This window comes from Oratosquilla oratoria, chromosome 1 (genome assembly GCF_046742065.1).
Source record: "Oratosquilla oratoria isolate Oo_2021 chromosome 1, ASM4674206v1, whole genome shotgun sequence".
NCBI classification, from domain to species: Eukaryota; Metazoa; Arthropoda; class Malacostraca; order Stomatopoda; family Squillidae; genus Oratosquilla; species Oratosquilla oratoria.
The window spans coordinates 1,584,779-1,605,214 of NC_134777.1; the positions used below are offsets into that span (position 1 = coordinate 1,584,779).

The 20,436-nt window shown below is 39.7% G+C and overlaps 1 protein-coding gene across 8 annotated transcripts in view; it reads left to right on the plus strand.

The window, feature by feature from the left end:
• LOC143031740 (uncharacterized) overlaps nt 1–20,436 on the plus strand; it is a 579,704-nt gene that overhangs the window by 556,798 nt on the left and 2,470 nt on the right. For all 8 annotated transcript variants that reach the window (XM_076195980.1, XM_076196006.1, XM_076195972.1 and 5 more), the window contains one exon: nt 18,603–18,910. In XM_076195980.1, coding sequence (XP_076052095.1) covers nt 18,603–18,910 — 308 coding nt within the window. The remainder of the gene's footprint in view (nt 1–18,602; nt 18,911–20,436) is intronic.

Consider the following 20,436-nt stretch of genomic DNA (forward strand, 5'->3'; position numbering starts at 1 on the left):
ATTATTTTAGTTAATGCTATCTTTGTGTCCTCTAACATACTTTTATGTTCACTCTCCTCCCATGAGGCTGTTTTCGGAGGGACATAATTGATCACAAATTTTCTGCTCTTCTTATCTCGGTCTTCCACTTCTATCATAATCATCTCTACTGTATTCTTTCCATATATGACACCTTTCACGTTTATATCCTTCTTTGTCAGGAACATAACTCCACCCCCTTGTTTTTTCTCTCTGTTTCTAATCCAATAATTGTATGTATCATGTCCTACACTGTTGGGTGGTAGTGGGCCTTTTAATTTTGTTTCTACAATTCCCATTATGTCCGGTTCTTTTTCTTTCAAATAATCATTCAGTTCATTCAATCCTGTTATCAATCCATCTATATTTGTGTAAGACACTCTTAGTTTTCTGCCACTTCCATTGTGTTCTCTGTTTCCCTTGTGTTTTTCTTTAGTATGTCGAACTGCTTTATTTTCATGTTCACTACTCTCCAATAGAATCTCTCTTTCTCTGACTCCGTTCTTTCCTCGTTTTTTGCCTTAGCTTCAATTCTTTTCTGCTTTTCTTCCTCTCTTTCCTCCTTATTCATTTCTCTTTTTATCCATACCTTTTTATATTGATCCTTTGTTGCTAGTTTCCCTGTCTTGGATAGAATTTTCTCTGCCGTTGTTTGTGACCTGAATTTAATCTTAATTGGTCTGGTCTTATCTGTACTATATTTTCCGAGTCTGAATTTTTCCTCAATTTCCTTTATAATTTCTGGTTCATCTTCCTGGACTAATTTTAATAAACTGCTTACCCTTTCATTTTCCTCCTTGATTCTTGCGGTTCTATCTGGGTTATGTTTCTCTTCCATTCCTAATATAATTATACATTTCTTTTTGTCAGCTAATTCTCTTACTATATTCTCCTTCTGTCTCATCACTTTAATAACTGAGTCTTCATTATGTTCTTTCAATTGCTGTTTGACTATGTCAGTGAATGAAACCTTATTCCCTTCTTGAGTTATTCTCCAATTTTTAGCTTCTGTAGCTATTTTCTCACTGTTTTCATTACTATTCTTCTTCAATTTCTCATTCTCCTCCTTTACATTTCCTAACTGTCTTTTTAGGTCCTCTACTTCTTCAGTTAAGTTTCTGTTAGCCTTCTCTAGTTGTTCCAATCTTTCAATTCTCTGGAAGATGGAGTCTACCTTACCTAACTTACGTTCCAAGTCCTCGATCACCTTATCAACTCTCTCCTCTAGTCTTATCAGTCGGGGGGGGGGTTGTGTCCCCCCCACCCTCTTTAAATCCCTGGAACATATTCTCGTCACTTTCTACTGTATTTCTCCTCTCTATACTTCTAATCTTTACATTTTTATTTGCCATTTCGTCATCCGGTGGTCGTTTCATGTTGACCTTACGCCCGTCTGCCTGGGCCAAGTCCTCCACATCCTCATTTCCTTCCATTTCCCCAGCAATCCCTCCCCTTCTCCTCTTTTCCTACTTACCTACTGCCTCACGAGCAATTCCCCCCCCCCCCTGCAAATACAAAAAGGCACTTCTCTTTGCGTTGGTATCCACAATCTGCACTTTTCTTCAGAGCGTTCGTCAAGCCGTCCGTTCGTTGAAAGTGTGTGTGTGTGCGTGTGCGCGCGTGCTTGTGTGTGTGTGCGTGTGTGCGTGTGTGTGCGTGCGTGTGTGTGTGTGGTTTGTGTGTGTGTGTGTGCGTGTGTGCGCGTGTGCGCGTGTGTGTGTGCGTGTGTGCGTGTGTGCGTGTGTGCGTGTGTGCGTGTGTGCGTGTGTGCGTGTGTGCGTGTGTGTGCGTGTGTGTGTGTGCGAGTGAGAGAGAGAGAGAGAGAGAGAGAGAGAGAGAGAGAGAGAGAGAGAGAGAGAGAGAGAGAGGCAGAGGCAGAGGCAGAGGCAGAGGCAGAGGCAGACAGACAAAGACAGAGACAGAGACGGTGGATTACCGCCAGGAATTAATAGAGCATTAGATTTCATTGCTAGGGCGTTTACGAATAAAAATGCAAAGGTAATTATCAAACTACCTGGCGTTAGTTTATCTATCCTTGACTATGCGGTGCAGTTTTGGTCTTCGTCCTATAGAATGGATATAATTCACGAGAATCAATACGGAGAAAAATGACCAAAATGATACATGGGCCTTACGAGGACAAGCTCAGGCACTTTAACTTACTCTCTGGAAAGACGCAGAATGCGGGGTGGTGTAATAAAGGTATTCAAGTGGCTCAAGGGCTTTAACAAAGGAGACACAAACAGGGTCACCATATTAAGACAACAGGGCAGGACTTATAGTAATGGATTTAAACTGGACAAATTTAGATTTAAGAAGAATATAGGCAAGGACTGGTTTACCATAGATTGGTCAACGAATGGAATAGACTTAACCAAGTAGTGAGCGCTGCAACTATAGGTTGATTTAAGAAAAAATGGACAGCTTTATGGATGGGGATGATAGGTGGTAATGGACATGGAACTACCTAGTGTAGGCCTTATGGTCTCTTGTAGTCTCTTCATTTTCATGTTTTTATTTTCTTAAAATATGTAGGTAGGTAGATATGTAGGAATGCATGTAAAAACGTCTGTAGGTACGAAGGCACAAACTGTAATGGAGGGAAGCACTTATGTAAACATGCATATATGTAAGTATGCAGGCATACAAAATTTTAGATTTGTAGGCGTGCATAGCGTGTGTATTCACCTCGGATCTGCTGCAGCCTCTTTTCGAGACAGCCAGACACCACCCTACGGCAGTGAGCTCAGTGTGTGTGTGTGTGTGTGTGTGTGTGTGTGTGTGTGTGTGTGTGTGTGTGTGTGTGTGTGTGTGTGTGTGTGTGTTTACCTAGTAGTATTTACCTAGTAGTATTTACCTAGTTGTATTTACCTAGTTGTATTTACCTAGTTGTATTTACCTAGTTGTATTTACCTAGTTGCATTTACCTAGTTGTATTTACCTAGTTGCATTTACCTAGTTGTATTTACCTAGTTGTATTTATTTACCTAGTTGTATTTACCTAGTTGTATTTCACGGGAAGGGGAGCTATGTTCGTGGTGTCCCGTCTTCATATCTCATGTATTGTTTTTGCACACACTACTTTCTCATCTAACTTGTTCCAACTGTCTCTTACTCTGTGAGGAAAGCTGTTCTTTTTCAGATCTCTTCTATAGCTGTATTTCTATCATCCCATTTTATTAGATCCTCTCTATCAATCTTTTCTATGCCTTTCATGATTCTGTAAATAGCTATCAAATCTCCTCTCTCTCTTCTTTGCTCTAGTGTCTGTAGCTCAAGTTTTGCTAGTCTCTCTTCATATGATAGTTTTGAGAGTGTTGGTGCCAATTTCGTAATTGCTCTTTGTATTCTTTCAATTTTTTTTTTTTTTCGTACTTGGTGACCACATCGTTGCAGCATATTCCAATATTGGTCTTATCAGAGTGATTAGTATTTTCTTCACCATTTCTTCATCCAGGTATGTAAATGCCACTTTGATTGTTCTTATTGAATTATAAGTTTCACCAAAAATCTTATTTGTTTCTCAGGTGACATATTATTCATAACAATGACTCCCAGGTCCTTCTCATTTTCAACTTTTTTTTATACTTTCTTCTCCCAATTTATATGATCCTGTTATTCTGTTTTTGCTTTTTCCAAATTCCATTATACTACACTTTTTAGTATTGAACTCCATCTCCCACTTCCTACTCCATTCCCAGACTTTATTTAGATCAACTCTGTAGTGATTCACAATCTTCTTCCGTGTTCACTTTTTTAATAGTTTTGTATCATCTCCAAAGAAGCTCATATAAATTTCAATTTCTTCATCCATATCATTAATATATATAGCAAACATTATTGGGGCCAGAACTGTTCCTTGTGGAACACCACTTATTACTTCATCCCAATTTGAGTGTTTGTCTCTTATCACTACTCTCATTTTTCTTTCAAAAAGTCTTCCATCCATTTAAGCAGTTTGTCCTGTATTCCTCCTTCGGTTTCTAATTTCTTAAGCAACTTCTTATGTGGTACTTTGTCAAAAGCTTTTTTAGGTCTAGAAATGCACAATCAGCCCATCCATCTCTTTCTTGTATTATATCTATTAGCCTTGAATAGAAACATTAAATTGGTGACGCATGATCGTCCTTGTCTAAATCCAAATTGCCTTGGATTTAGCACGGTTTTTTTTTTCTAAATATTTTACCCATCTACTTTTGACAATTCTTTCACAAATTTTTGCTATTGTACTTGTTAGAGAGACTGGTCTATAGTTGGTAGAGTCTTCTTTATTTCCCCCTATATAAATAGGTACTATATTTGCTTTTTTCCAATCTTCTGGAACTTTTCCTTCTTTCAAGGAACTGTTTATTATGCTATGTATTTTGTCTGCCAGTTCATTCCTGCATTTTCAAAATCCAGTTTGCTATTTCATCTGGTCCATGCGATTTTCTGACATAAAGATTATTCAATTGTTCCATTATTTCATTCCTTGTTACTTCTATTTCTGTTATAGGGGGGGACTTTCTCTTTCCATTCGATCTCTTGCAAACACTGATAAAAAATGCTTGTTCATAATTTCCGCCATTTCTATTTCCTCTGTGTATTCAACTCCTCCTTGTCTTAATTTCTCCAAATCTTGTTTGTTTTTCAGTTTGTTGTTTACAAATCTGTAAAATAATTTTGGTTGATCTTTACATTTTTCTGACATCTTTTTCATATTTTCTCTTTTCCTCTCTCTGCACGCTTGTACATATTCATTTCTATAACAAGTATATATTTTCCATTTTTCAGGTCTTTTGTATTTTCCCATTTGGTCCAAACTTTATCTCTTTTGTCTTTTAACTCACTACAACTGTTGTTGTACCAGCACTTTAAATCTTTTTCTTGTGTTTGTCTTGGGACATACTTTTCCACTCCTTTTTTTTATGGATTTTTGTCAAAATATTCCATTTCTCTTCCACTGTTGTTTCTTCTTTGTATATTCCTTCCCAGTTTTCTTTTTTGAAAGAATTCTCTTATTTTATCAAAGTTTGTTTTTTCATACATCATTCTTCCTTTTCTATATTGTTCATTTCTTTTCATGTATTTTTCCTCATTTAGTTCCAGTTCAATCAATATGTGGTCACTTTTACTTATTAGTGTCTTATATTCAATCTTTTCCACTATTCTAGGTTCAGATGTGATTATTAGGTCTAGTCTCGATGGTTCTCCTTCATTTCTATACCTAGTGTTCTGTATCCACTGCGTCATTGTATGGTCAATAATCATCCCGAGTAGAACATTTCCCCATGAGCCGACTCCACCCTTTACTGTCATCTCTTCCCAGCAGACTTCTTTGCAATTAAAGTCACCCATCATAAGTATTCATCCTCCATCTTCCATTATATTATTTAATGTTATCCTTGTGTCTTCTAACATACTTTTATGTTTACTCTCTTCCCACGAGGCTGTTTTTGGAGGCACATAATTTATCACAAAACTTTCTGATCTTCTTATCTCTGTCTTACACTACGATCATAATCATCTGTACTGTATTCTTTCCATATGTGACACACCTCACGTTTATATCCTTCTTAGTCAGGTAAATAACTCCACCCCCTTGTTTTGTCTCTCTGTTTCTAATCCAATAATTATATGCATCATGTCCTACACTGTTGGGTGGTAGTGAACCTTTTAATTTCGTTTCTACAATTCCCATTATGTCCGGTTCTTTTTTCTTCAGATAATCATTCAGCTCATTCAATCCTGTTATTAATTCATCTATATTTGTGTAAGACACTTTTAGTTTTCTGCTACTTCCATTATATTCTCTGTTTCCCTTTTGTTTTTCTCTAGTATGTCGTATTTCCTTACTTTCATATTCACTACTCTCCAATAGAATTTCTCTTTTTCTGACTCTGTTCTGTTCTTGTTTTTTTCTTTAGCTTCATGTCTTTTCTTTTTTCCTCCTTTCCTCTTTATTCATTTCCCTTTTTATCCATACCTTTTTATATTGTTCACTTGTTGCTAGTTTCCCTAGCGTCGTTTGTGACCTGAATTTGATCTTAATTGGTCTGGTCTTATATGTACTATACTTTCCGAGTCTAAACTTCTCTTCAATTGAAATGATTTCAGGTTCATCTTCCTGAACTAATTCTAGTAAACTGCTTCCTTTTTCTTTTTCCTCATTGATTCTTGTGGTTCTATTTGGGTTATATTTCTCTTCCATTCCTAATATAACTATACATTTCTTTTTATCTGCTAAGTCTCTTACTATATTCTCCTTCTGTCTCATCATTTTAATAACTGAGTCTTCAGTTTGTTCTTTCATTTGCTGTTTAATTATGTCAGTAAATGCAACTCTACTGTTCTCTTGGATTTTTTTCCAACCCTGTGCTTCTTTTTGCTATGGCCTCTTTGTTGTCTTTATTATTCCTCTTTAATTCCTCATTCTCCTCTTTTACTTCTTTTAACTGTTTTTTTCATTCTTCTATTTCATTAGTAAGTTTTTGTTCACCTTCTCTAGTTCTTCCAATTTTTCAACTCTCTGCGCAATCTTTGCTATGTTACCGAACCTATTCTCCCAATGTTCGGTCATTTTTTCAAGTTTTTCCTCTAGTCTTGCTAATCGGTGGAGGTTGGTATCCTCCTCCCTCCCTCATTAAATCCCTGGAAATTATTATCTTCACCTTCCATTGTGCTGCTCTTATCTATATTCCTAATCTTTAGATTTTTGTTAATCCCTTTTTCAAAATCCTCAGTCCTTCGTTTGTTTACAAGACGCCTGGCCTCCTGGACCAAGTCCTCCCCTTCCTCATTTCCTTCCATTTCCCCCAGTAATCCCTCCCCTTCTTCTTTATCACCTTCCCACTACACCACGAGCTTTCACCTTCCCTATAGATACAATAAGGTACTTCCTTGATGTTGAGATCCACGTAGATTTAGCTTTTTCTTCGGAACTAATTCTTGCCGTCCAATCGACGAAAGTGTGTGTGTGTGTGTGTGTGTGTGTGTGTGTGTGTGTGTGTGTGTGTGTGTGTGTGTGTGTGTGTGTGTGTGAGTGTGAGTATGTGTGTGTGTGTGTGTGTGTGTGTGTGTGTGTGTGTGTGTGTGTGTGTGTGAGTGAGTGAGTGAGTGAGAGAGAGAGAGAGAGAGAGAGAGAGAGAGAGAGAGAGTGAGTGAGTGAGTGTATATATGGAGGCATATATGCAGTTAAGTGTTAAAATGAATAGTTACGCAAGTATGAAAGTATGTAGGTGTGTAGGTGTTTAGATAGGGATATAGATAGGGATATAGGTTGTAGATTGTTATGTAGGTTGGTCTGAAAGTAGGTATATTGTTATTCTAGTATATAGGTAGGAATGTATCTATTATATATAATGTATACATGTGTATGTATTTGTTAGTAATGGTAACAAAATTAAACAAACTGAATTTTTTTGTGTGTGTACCAGACTCTGTCCCTCATCTGTATTGCCTCTCCCTCCTACACTGTCGCCTCCACTATGTTTTTAATCTCGGCCTCTTCCCCTCCCCTATCCCATCCGGCCCCTCTACTTGTTGTACGTTTCTCAACGGCCCCTATACGTCTAGCCTCTCCTCCATACCTCTGATATCTTTTGATCCCTTTACCCTCCCTCTGTTGTCAGCCCTCTATATCCTTCTTTTATCCTCCCTTTGCTCTCCTCCTTCCATTCATCTCCACTCCACTTTTATCCTGCACTACCTTCTTAAGCTCCACCCTCTTACATTTTTCTCCACTCTTATATCGACCTTTATTTCATTTTCCTAAATATCTGCCAGATATTTTGTCTCGCATCTTGACCCCCGACTCGCTATTTATGGGCACTGACATGTTGCCTTGCCATTACCTGGTTTGGATTTCTTGAATCTGATTTGATCTTTTTCTCGCGTATCTATTTCTTTTTATGTTTGTTTTGGCTTGGTATCGTCTGTTTTAGTTTTGATATTTTCACTTTTATTTGTATTTCACTTGTTTTACATTGCTTTATTTTGTTCCTTGTTTCATTTGGGTTTGTTTTGATCTTGTTTCTTTTTTTCTTTTCTTTTTCTCTCTCTTTTTGCGGTTTTGCTTCGTTATTTCATTTATGCATATATTTTCTACCATTTCTTCAATGATTACTGGTACTACTATCCTTGAGGTCAATTTCTTAACAAATTGTTGGATTTTTCCATGCTAAATTTTACCTGCATGTCCTTCAGTAGCATTGTAAGGAGAAAATTTACCACCAACGTGAGTATATTCACATTTCGTCTTCATTTACATAATGTCTGCATTTCCTTTGCAACAAAGGCACCTCACTTAACTTCAGTTGCATATTGCATTTCTTCCTTGTTCCTTCTCAGTTCCTATTCCAGCTAAATGGACTTCAAATAACTTTGTTCTGACACTAGACTTTGCCTCCATCTTCATTTCCCATTTCTATATATTTTTTTTTCCTATTTCCCATTCCTGCTCCTCCTTTCCCTTTCCTCTTTTTGTTCACTTTTTTCACTTTTTTTTTTCCATTTTATTCCTCCTTCCCTTCTTTCCCCTCCTCTACCCGTTCCTTTCCTCCCCTCCCTTCCCCTTCTCTTCTTCTTTCCCCTCCTCTTTCCCTTCCTCCTCTTCCTTGCCCACCTCTCTTTCCCTTCCTCTTCTTTCCTCTTCCTATTCATTTTACCCCTTTTTCATCTCTTATTCCTTGCCCATCATCTCAAACTGTACACTTATCTTAATGAAGTCCATTAAAGGAAAAATCACTCACTTTTGTTGGCCCTATAATTCCTAGAATAATGAAATTGTACTTATTAAAGGTTTTATCAGGGCTGACGATTTTGTTCGGAGTAGAGAACTCCAAGGGAGTACAGGGTAGAGAGGATTATCCTGCAGAGACCAAGTTGCAAGTAATTCAAAGAAAACGAATTGTTTAGGTACTTATTTAAGAGTTCATACACACGAAGACTCTTAAGGTTAAAAAATTGCCATGAAGGTTGAGATTATATATATATATATATATATATATGTATATATATATATATATATATATATATATATATATATATATATGATGTAGCCAGCCAGATGTTCTTTGTGTTTTGTTTATAACATGTTCTAGTGTGAAATGCAACGATAATGAGACTTTTAGGAGTCCTCTTGAAGCCACAACTCTGCAGTAACATCTGAAAGGTGAATTTCTTGCATTAAGCTCTTTCATTACGGAGGGAGGGAAGGTCCCCTTCAACTGAAAACATTCACCTGGTGACACCTATAAGAAACAAAAATGTAAAAACACAGCGGAAGGCGTCATTGACACTGACTCGAGATAAACCTAACCTTCTAGCTGTGGATAATTTTTTCCTGAATAAAATTGGGCGATGAATGTAGAGTGGATAAATGTGTTTACACAACCTTTAGGGGTATGTGTATGAATAAAATTGCCTCGTGGCCCCCAGGGCAATGATATTGGTCAATTTGGTAGAATGAGTCGAGAGGATTCAGGTACGTCATAAGAATTGTGAACATTTGTATGTACATCGACACTAGCCCTAAAACTAAACCTAAAATTCTTATCATCAGAAATCATATTCAAGAACTCTGTTACCACGGATATTTACCTAAGACAGTAAGGATATAAGCGCTGGTAAAGTACAGCCCATAGCCTACCCAAAACACTGAATTAGCAAGTCATCCATGAAAATCCATGTGAACAAGTTGCATAAACACGACAAAGAAAACATGGACTGGAAGTGAAGCCTTTATTCCTGACGTTTCGTCTATTGACTTTATCAAAGGAAAGTCAAGGTTGATAAAGTCAATAGACGAAACGCCAGGAATAAACGCTTCACTTCCAGTCCATGTTTTCTTTGCCGTAGCAAGTGATCCCTTTCTAAAAGATCCCTTTGGTAAAACGACGAAGCCTTAAATAGATCTCATGCTAGGTAGTGTTAGGCAATTTGACATAGTTTAGGGAACAACATTGTGATGAAGAAGCTTAGGTGGAGCCCCTGTGCTCCGACTTAGTATTTAATTTTTTTTCTCTAGTTAGTGTTTAAGATCTAACTCAGTTATGGAAAAATAACGAAAAATAACCTCGTGAAGTAGTTGAAAAAATCTAAGATCAGAATCTAGTGTCGTTTTATTAACTAAAGAAGATCTAATGGCGTTAGCCAAAATAACGTCTATGAAAAAATGAACCACAAAAAATATTCATGGGTAGTTATAGGATACAGCATCTAAAACCTCTTAAATGCCACTTTGATTAATTCGTTTATGTTCTGGAGGATCTTATTCCATCTAGTGACATATCTATATTCACTCTATAACGACCTCGGGTCTATGATGTCTTTAACACTATATTGTCCAACTTGATGAAAATCAGATTTTATTGTGAACATTTGTCTAATGTTAATATACATCAGTGAACTTCATTTCTTAAACCTCCTGTTACCATTCCTCCTCCTCTTTCTGTTCTTCCTATTCCTCCTCTTCCTATTCCTCCTCTTCCTATTCCTCCTCTTCCTATTCCTCCTACCTCCATGCCCCACTATCTCCGGAGGTCTCAATATCTCCATATATTCACCTCCCCTCGCCCCCTCTTCCCCTTCCTTCCCCTTTTCCCCCTCCTCTTCCTCCTCCTCCCCTTTGCACCATACCCCCGTACTTCCATGTCTCATTTTCCCTTTTCTCTCCTCTCCTCACCCATTTTTTTTTTCTTTTTGCAAAGACTTCCATAAAACTCTTCGCCTCGCCTGTCAGATTATTGAGCTTTTTCACTTACATCTCCCATTTTTCGTCCCCCCTCATCCTCTCCTCATCTTTCTCCCTCACAGACACTTGCCCTAATTCTCCGCCCTCATTTTTCACTTACGGTCATTTTTCCAACCTGTGGGAGGCTCCATCCCACTTACTACTCCTCCTGCCACTCCTCCTACTTCTCTCCCTCCTCTTCCTCCTCCTATTCCTCCCCCTCTTCCTTTTCCTCCTGCTCCTTAACCCTCTCCTCCTCCTTACCACTCTCCTCCTCCTCCTTACCACTCTCCTCCTCCTCCTTACCACTCTCCTCCTCCTCCTTACCACTCTCCTCCTCCTCCTTACCACTCTCCTCCTCCTCCTTACCACTCTCCTCCTCCTCCTTACCACTCTCCTCCTCCTCCTTACCACTCTCCTCCTCCTCCTTACCACTCTCCTCCTCCTCCTTACCACTCTCCTCCTCCTCCTTACCACTCTCCTCCTCCTACCTCTCCTCCTCCTCACACCTCTCCTCCTCCTCACACCTCTCCTCCTCCTCACACCTCTCCTCCTCCTCATACCTCTCCTCCTCCTCATACCTCTCCTCCTCCTCACCCATCTCCTTCTCCTTGCCCCTTTCCTCCTCCTCCTCCTCCTTACCCCTCTCCTCCTCCTGATGTAATCCTCCTCTAGCTGCTACTCTTCATCCTTCTCCTTCTCCTCCTCCTCCTCCTCCTGATACTCTTCCTCCTCCTCCTCCTCCTCCTCCTCCTGATACTCCTCCTGATACTCTTCCTCCTCCTCCTCCTCCTGATACTCCTCCTGATACTCTTCCTCCTGCTTCCCCTAACAATCCCACTAATCCTCCTCTTTACTCTTCTTTCTTCTACCTCTTACTTTTCATTACATTTATTCTACTATTACTCCCCTTCCCCGTCCCCAGTTGATCGTGTCTCTCACTCTTTTTCCTCCAATTCTTCCTTCTTCCCTTTCTTTTCCTCATCGATTCTTCCCCTTTACTTGCCTCTTCCTTCACCTGTTTGATCTATTTCTCCTCCATTTCCTCCTCCTCCTGATCCTCGCCGCCTTGTTTGCCTCTTTCGTTTCCTTCTCTTATTCTTTGACCCTCCTCCGCAAAAGTCATTGCTGCTTTCATGTGCATACGTGCACACATGGATGCATACATGCATGCATACATGTACACATACATGCACACATACAAACATACACACACACACATACATACACACATACATACACACATGCATACATACATACATACGTACATACATACATACTTATATACACACACACATACACACTAAAAGTCCCTTTTAACCCCTTTAACCCCTTTTAAGGGAGGTGATCAGCCAAGGCATGCACTCACCTCACAACCATACCACACCTATTCATCAGGAAACAATAACTGTCTCACCTCCCACCTCCCTCAACTCTCACTAATCATCTCCAATACCCTGCCCATCACTCTCCTATTTACCTCCCATACCGCCCCCATTCATGCACACGTTAAAAGTGTAACATACACAGTCCTGGCGCAGCACCACCTTCAACAGTCCCTCTCACCATTATCAACCCTAATGCAAGCTCTACTACTCATCTAAAAGCTTTTTTATGCCCTTAAGTGCTTTTCCCTAACCACATATATCGGCAGTACTTCCTAAGATGCTTTCCTGTTGAGCTTGTCATAAACCTTCTCCAAATTCTTGAAAAAAAGTGTTACATTTTGCTAAAAACTTTATGCATATCTGCCTTACTACAAAACTATTCACGCACCCTCTCCTTTCCCTAAACCTACACTATTCTTCCCCAATTACACCTTCTCTTCCCCTTTTAACCTTCTCAACACCGTTCCACATGCCTTTCCAACAAGACTCGAAAAACTGATCCTTCAAACTACTACAATCATATTTTTCCTCTTTGGATTTGTAAAAAGAAATTATACAAAGATTCCTCCAGCCCTGCACCCCATTTCTCTCCTTTAAGCACACATTAAACAACCTTACTAGCTAATCCACTACAACGGTTTCTCTCTTTGTCAGTCCCTCCTCATGACACCCATCCAACCCATGCAACTTACAGACTTTCATCACTTTCAGTAATCTTTGTACTTCATCTTTTCCTATAGCCCTGTCATTTCTCCTCCTATCAATCATTTTCCAAGCGCACTGTCTTATAATTTCGATGGTGAATTGCATCTCCATTGGTCCGTCAGAGGTCTTCCTTCTCGAAGACTGCATGAGGCGTGGGTGTGGATGTGGATGTGAAGGCCATGTTCTCATCCTCAATACATTTCTATTAATTTTTCTTCTTCTAAATTAACTATCCAATTTATTTTGCCTTTGGTTACTTGGCATGTTGAGTTTTTGCTCACTATGGTGTTGTACCATGTATATGCAATGGTTAAGATCAAACAAAAGTTTAAACAGGTATTGCAAATGACTGCGGAAACACACTGTTGTGGTTTGCAAAACAATGCATGGAAATTAATATTGTAGACTTTAAGCCGGGATAGAGAAGGGCTCAGAGGAAGATGTGTCCGCATTCTAAACATTTTGTTAATAAATTGAAATGTATAATGTTGCCAAATAATTTACCCTTTGTGTATATGTAAGACCACATCATTATTGTTGCGCTTCATTATATATATATACAAGAACGTTTAAATTTTATAAATGAAAATTCTACTGTTATCCTGCATCGTGTGTATTTATAACTTTTCATCAACTTCAACTAGAGAGCTTCAAAGCAACACGACAAAAGCACTTGACTTTCATTGAAAATATAAAATATTTATATATTAATTGAATTAATCAACATTAACATTAATTTGCTCTTACCTTTATTTATATGTTCTTAATTCAGCTGTAATTTTACTAAATTATAGATATTTTTCAGTGTTTTCCATACCTTTTTTTTATTGTATGTAATACTCAATACTGTTTATCATTCTATAATATCTATCACATCAGTAAATCATAAAATAATGTAAAGAAATTAGAAAATGCATCTATTTTCTATTTAATTACAAACCCATTCACCAACTTCCGAAATTAGAATGAATAGTTAAAATGAACAAATAGAATGTAGCAATGAAGTGTAAAAAAACATCTGTACAATACAGTATAGTTTTAAAGTATAGAAAGGGAATAATATAAGTAGGATCACTTTTGGTTAACCATACGTTTAGTGTCTTGTATTACAAGACTTCATAAACCTTGAGTAACTCAATAATTCATTGAATTAGTTAAATCACAAACTTGAAGTCTACCGGTCAACACATGCTTGTTAACGATTGCCAGTGACAGTGTAGATAACACAGGCCTACCTATACACATGATACAGACTGATACATCTACCTCCCGGCGTTGTCTTTTTTCAACAGCAGTCCTCCTTCGACGATGTTTGCTTGCCGAGCCTGGGGTCTCGTCGATGAGAAAAATTGTCTGTTCCATCTTCTTTTAGAATGGGCTTCATGCTAATTCCTAGTGAATCGGCAAGACCAGGGTCCCGAATGTACTTTTTTCAAGTTTTGCTTTCAATCCAGGCTTCCATGACTCATGTTGTCTGCACCGAATGATCCAGTTCTTTTTGCGAACAGGGTCTTTTGGAAAAGAATGAAAATTAATTCCATCAGCGGCAGAAAATTTCATCGAATCATTTGCAATTTGTGGCAACAAAGTATATCATTTTTAGAATAAAGACTTCATAAAACTTTGCTAATACACGAAATATGACAATCACCGATCAAATTGTCAGCGCAGCACGGCATTTTATAGTGCACGCACATGGCATGAATCAGAATGTAAACAGCAAGATTGACGTCATATCCGATAGAGCGTTATGAGAACAGCCGAAATCGGTGAAGGAAAAGTTTGTATGCTATCGATAATTTTATAGGCCTTTTTATTACATTGCGTAAGAATTAGGATTTATTTTTGCATTATTTTATCAAAAAGTGACTAAGCCATACATATAGCAAATATTCACCACCTCTTTAAAATCCTTCTCAGTTGACCTTTATTAAACTGGAATGATACGTTAAAATAAAAAATTCTCAAAAACTCTCCAGTCAAAGTGGGGCCAAGAATTTTACTACCTGGTATTTTTTTCACCAAGTTTAAACGAATTTGCACTTAGTTTCGTCTGCTCATATCAGATGAACATAGGCAGACGTGTCTATTGTTATGATATACTAGATATAGTTGTAGACTTAATCATGCCTGATAATATTCCTTTGCAGAATAGACAAGAAGGATAAGAGAATTGTAGAGAAATGATAAACATGTTAAGATATAATGGTATAAAGCTTTATTCACACACTCCATTCTAATGAACCATTGTTATTCAAACAAAAGAAAGAAGAAACAGAGAATATACGAGAAAAATATGTAAAGACAACTTGAGAGTATAGAAAAAAATCCTCGACTAGAAATAGTGGAGAAATTGAGAGAAGTTAAAGGAGAACGTGAAATGTAAAGAAACTACGATGACAATATCTGCTCCATTCACGTCTCAATGCGTAAATTAGCATTGCAAGTAAATATTATTTCTTGCGTGCTGGGGAACGACAAAAAAGACTCGGGATGGAAATAAAAGAACGAGAAATGCGAAGAAAATACAGAGACAACATATGCTTCTTTGTCGTTTCAATGCGTAAATTAGGATTGCAAGTAAATGATATTTCGTGTGCTGGGAAAAGGCAAGAAAGATTATTCGAGTTGGAAACAAAAACAAAGTGACAAATCTCTTTTGAATATGTTATTCCCGACCTGTGCATGCGCTCTGACTGGCGCCAGTAGATTTTATTCATTCCAAAAACTAAATTAAAGAATAAGCCGTGAAAAAGAGGCTCTCTTCTATTTGCCTATTGAATATTTTTTCCATTAGTTTATATAGGTCTTTTACTAGTTTATTTCTATCAATTCTGACCCAGGGCAGTGGACAAGGTGCAGGGATGACCCGTCATTCAGGAGGTGCTAAGATAAGAGGGAGGGTGGAGGGGTGTGGAGTGTATTCAGGGATGGAATGGCTGGGAATGATTTTATGCCTTTTTCTTTTTGGCTACCCCCCTTGTAAGGGGGGAAAAGCCTTAATAGATGTATGTATTAATTCATTCATTCAAAGGTTTTACTTTGGCATTTCAGTTAAATAGAAAAAAAAAATTACACATGACATGAAGAAATGTTTGTACCAAGCATATGAAGAAGGCAGAAAACGAGGAAAAGTTTAGATAATGGGTTGTAGGAAGAAAGCAAAAAGCCTAGAGGATTGGATTGCTTTCTATCAGTTCATTTCTCTTATTTCGCGAGAAGACTGAACACCAAGAATAGAATTGCCAGATCCCCCATTGCCTGATGAAGGTTTTCTTGATAGTACGAGTTTCTTTGGTTTCATTTATTGAAGAAAAATAATAATGCTAACATGAAAATCATAATCGTGAGCTTTAAATGTCTACTCGTTTCTTAATGAGAATAAGAAAATCACACGTGGTTTTGTTAAGAAATTTTTTTCTTCTGCAAATACAAACATTCGCACTCGCACACGCGCACACACACACACACACACACACACACACACACACACACACACACACACACACACACACACACACACACGCACACGCACACGCACACGCACACGCGCACACGCACACAAGCATAAGCACACACGCACAAAGCACACACGCACACTCGTATACAGACAGAGCGTATACGCACGTATGTTATCACAGTGAACCCAGGCGGAAGTCAACTCATCAGTTTACATAAAACCCGTTGTTGCATTTTCAGTCCGACTACGTCGACTTATCTGTCTCTCGAGCATTGCGTTTGCCCTGGCTTGTCAATCTCCCTGCTGATATGCCGTGTCTCCATCTTTCCATCCCTTGCTTTCAAATGGGTTCTCTTGCCCACGTACTCAATGTCTGTTCGTCTCCATCTCCTTATCTGTGTCTGTCTCTTACTGTCTCTCCTTTTTTCCGTTTCTGTGTATGTGGGGGGAGGGGGGCCTCTGACTCATTTTGAAGTCGAAACCACAGATTTAGATATTGAGTCGGGTTGTCTCGGATGCACCCATAATTAATCAAAACCATATACTTCAAATTCCAAAGACTTCAAAAGTCCCTTCGATGTCAAAAGCGATGTTGACGCGACAAAAGTCAAAGTCAAAGTCCTCCTTGACTTTCTTTACCGCCAAGAGCGGCCAATGAAAGGAGCGGTAGCCATGATAAACGGGGAAATGTCTTCCGGTAATGAAAGAGTTAATGAAGTAGGTTGTGATCCCGTCTCCTACAGAGACGCTGCGGCGATGCGGTCGGGGTAAAAGGGACAGGACCACTTGGTGTGGAAAGAGCCGAGATACCCTTTAACCTCTTGTCAACCAAGGAGGTGACACGAGCGGATAGAATACTCTGGTAGCTGCCGGAGTGAAATGAGAAAATTTAACACGCAGTGCAAGTTTTTTCTTTTCTTTTTTTTCTTACGATTTTTAAGTTTGTGGTAAAGCTGGCGCCAGATCATCTTATTTGACTGCAGGGAGAAAGTTCCTTCACTACCTCTGTGACTTATTGATTTTTGTCTTTCTGCTATATGTCGTGATAATCAGAGCCCATCTGGGTGAAGAATAAGCCAGAAAGTAAAATAGTTCAGAAGCTTACATCCTTTTATCGCAGATGAACGCCTAATGGTAGCTCCCGGTTTTCTTTTTTTCCTATTTTTATGTGCATGTCTGTGTGAAATCCCTGAAACGAAATGTTTTATGTTGCTCTTGAAGAATCTTGTCTGTACAGGTTAATGACAGCGTCCAGGGTTGATTGGATTTTTTTTTTTACACACCTATCAAACTGAGTGGGTGGTGATGAAATGGGCGGGAGTGAAATTATGCCTTCTGACTTTGGCTCCCTCCCTTGTACAGAGGAAAAATCCATTGGTAGATGTACCAAACGCTTGACTTTGCATCAACACATCAGTAACTTTCATTATATTAATCACCTTAGTCAACTTTTTGGGTGGCTTGGAGGTTCCAGATTAGACCGTTTTCTGAGACTACAAAATTCCCCTATTTCTTGGATAAGTAAATTTCTTTGTGTTCGGATTTTATAATTGATTTTATTATTTTTTCTTGGTCCAAAGCTGTCTTTGTGTATAGATAGATTAAATACCTGAAAAAAAGAAAAGGAAACCAAAAGGTTATTCTAGTTCGAATTTATGGGCCGGTGTAGAGTAAGTGTCTTAAAACTGCCCATTTGAACAAGGCCTGTGACCTGAAGCATGGCCGTCTAGTACCTCCATCTTCTTCCTCCTATCTGCAAGTCGGGTCGGTGGCCGTCGTCGGCTTTACAGCTACTCCAGGTTTCCTAGAGAATGGACCTAAAGACTACAAATGCCCTAGTCGCATTGGCTCTTACCGTTTGAGTACAGACACTTCTCATCTAAAGAGTTCGTTCAGGGTGTGGCATATGTCGTGTCAAACAGACCCTAGTACATGCTCCTCTCTCTCGCTTATTTCCCATCTATGTGCTTTTTTAAATATTTATTTTCATATTCTGTACATAGTAAAGAAAGCTGTATAGTACAAGGCGTATGATTTTTTTTTTCTTTTTTTTTAGGATTATAACAACGATTACCCACCCTGTGACACCTCAGTGTGGTAATATGGAGGAAAAGCACTATCACGTGTCATAGAATGGATTCAAATCGCTATTATAATTCTCAAAAGTGATACTCATTGTAGAATACTCGTACAGCTTCCTTTACTAAATGTAGAATAAAAAAAATAGTACATAGATGGGAAATAAAAGAGAAAGGAACATGTACTAAACTTAGGACTTTTTGTGATGGTGACTAAAGTTTGTTCAATTTTCTTAACACAGGTGATGCGTGACTGGAATCCATGGACGGAGGAGTGGCTCCACCTCCACCACATTTGGTTTGTCTTCCACTGGCTGGCCATGTCCCACACCTGTTACAATCCGGTTATCCTTTGTTGGATGAACATCAAGTTCCGGGCCGGATACGTCGAGGTGCTCTACCGACTACTGCCCTGCTGCCGAGGGATCATCTCGAGGAAGTTCTTCGCTCGGCCAGGTTCTCCGAGACTCCATAGGCTTCGGACGTGTAGTACCTGCAGCACAGTCCAAGGAAGCTGCAAGACGTACAAAAACAGTAGTAGACTTATAAGGCAAGACCCTTTCCATCTTATGCATGTGATGATTATTAGCTTCAAGAACCTTCGCGCGACGAGAGGTCATTGATATTATAAAGATATTGTCATTTATGATAATATAATAGTGTTACAAGAAAATACACATACGTTCGTGCTTGAACATGCACCTCCTCGTTCACTTACACGAGAACGGTCACGACTCGGGACGAGCACGAGTCTCACAAGTAAGAGTTCGCACTCGTCCGAGGCGTATTTGTGCGAGCGTGACTTTTTGCTTCTCACAGTACCAGCCCGAGTACGAGTACGTTTGCCTCCACATTTGGCCACGAACATGCTCGTGCTCTCAAGCACAAGCCGGCCGGTTTGCGCCCAAGCACGAGCACGTTTACTTCTAGGTGTGGGCACAAGCACGTTAGCGTCCGTGAACGAGCACGTTTGCGTCTGAAGAAGAGTACGTTCGCGTCCAGGCATGAGCACAATTAAGCGCAGTCTCGAGCACGAAAACGAGCATGTTCACTCTTTGAGACGAGAATGAGCACCTTCCCAATCAAGCAAGAGCATGTTCATCTCGTCCTAGACAGCGAACATGCTCGTGCTCGTGCCCGGACGCGAACGTACTCGTGCTCTAGAGCGAACGTTTTCGGGCACGAGCACGTTCGCGTGAGATCGGGTACTTTCGCGTCCGAACATGCTTGTAGGTATGAACGAACACGTTCACACTCGGGAGCGAACGTGCTCGTGCTCGGGATAGAGTGCTCAAGCACGTCCGAGATCGAGCACGTTGGTAGGTATGAACGTGCTCAAACTAGCACGTTTACGCCCAGTCCTGAGAACGAGCACGTTCACGCTCTGGGAGGAGAACAGGCACCTTCCACTACAGCACGCGAGCGAACACTTTCCCGCTCATGCTCGGGCGCAAGTGACCTCGTGCACGTGCTGGGGTGCTCAAGTACGTTCGAGTCCGAGCACATTTATGAACACCGGGCACGAACATATTTGCTCTCTCAGACGAGAATGGGCATCTTCCCAATCAAGCAAGAGCATGTTCACACTCGGGCACGAACGTGCTCGTCGTCAGCCTCAGTCGCAAACGTGCTCGTGATTGGGCGCGAAAGTGCTCGTGGTCGTATTCATGTGTGAACGTACTCGTACTCGTACTCGTACTCGGGCTGGTACTGTGAGAAGCAAAAAGTCACGCTCGGACGAGTGCGAACTCGTACTTGTGTGAGCGCGTGCTCGTCCCGAGTCGTGACCGTTCTCGTGTAAGTGAACGAGGTGCATGATCAAGCACGAACGTATGTGTTTCTGTACGCAAGTGTGAGTGCGCGTTTGTGTACGCATGCATCTGTGTACATATTGTCATATATGTTACAAGAAAATACACATATGTACACAGATGCATGCGTACACGCACTCACACTTGCGTACAGAAACACATACGTTCGTGCTTGATCATGCACCTCGTTCACTTACACGAGAACGGTCACGACTCGGGACGAGCACGCGCTCACACAAGTACGAGTTCGCACTCGTCCGAGGCG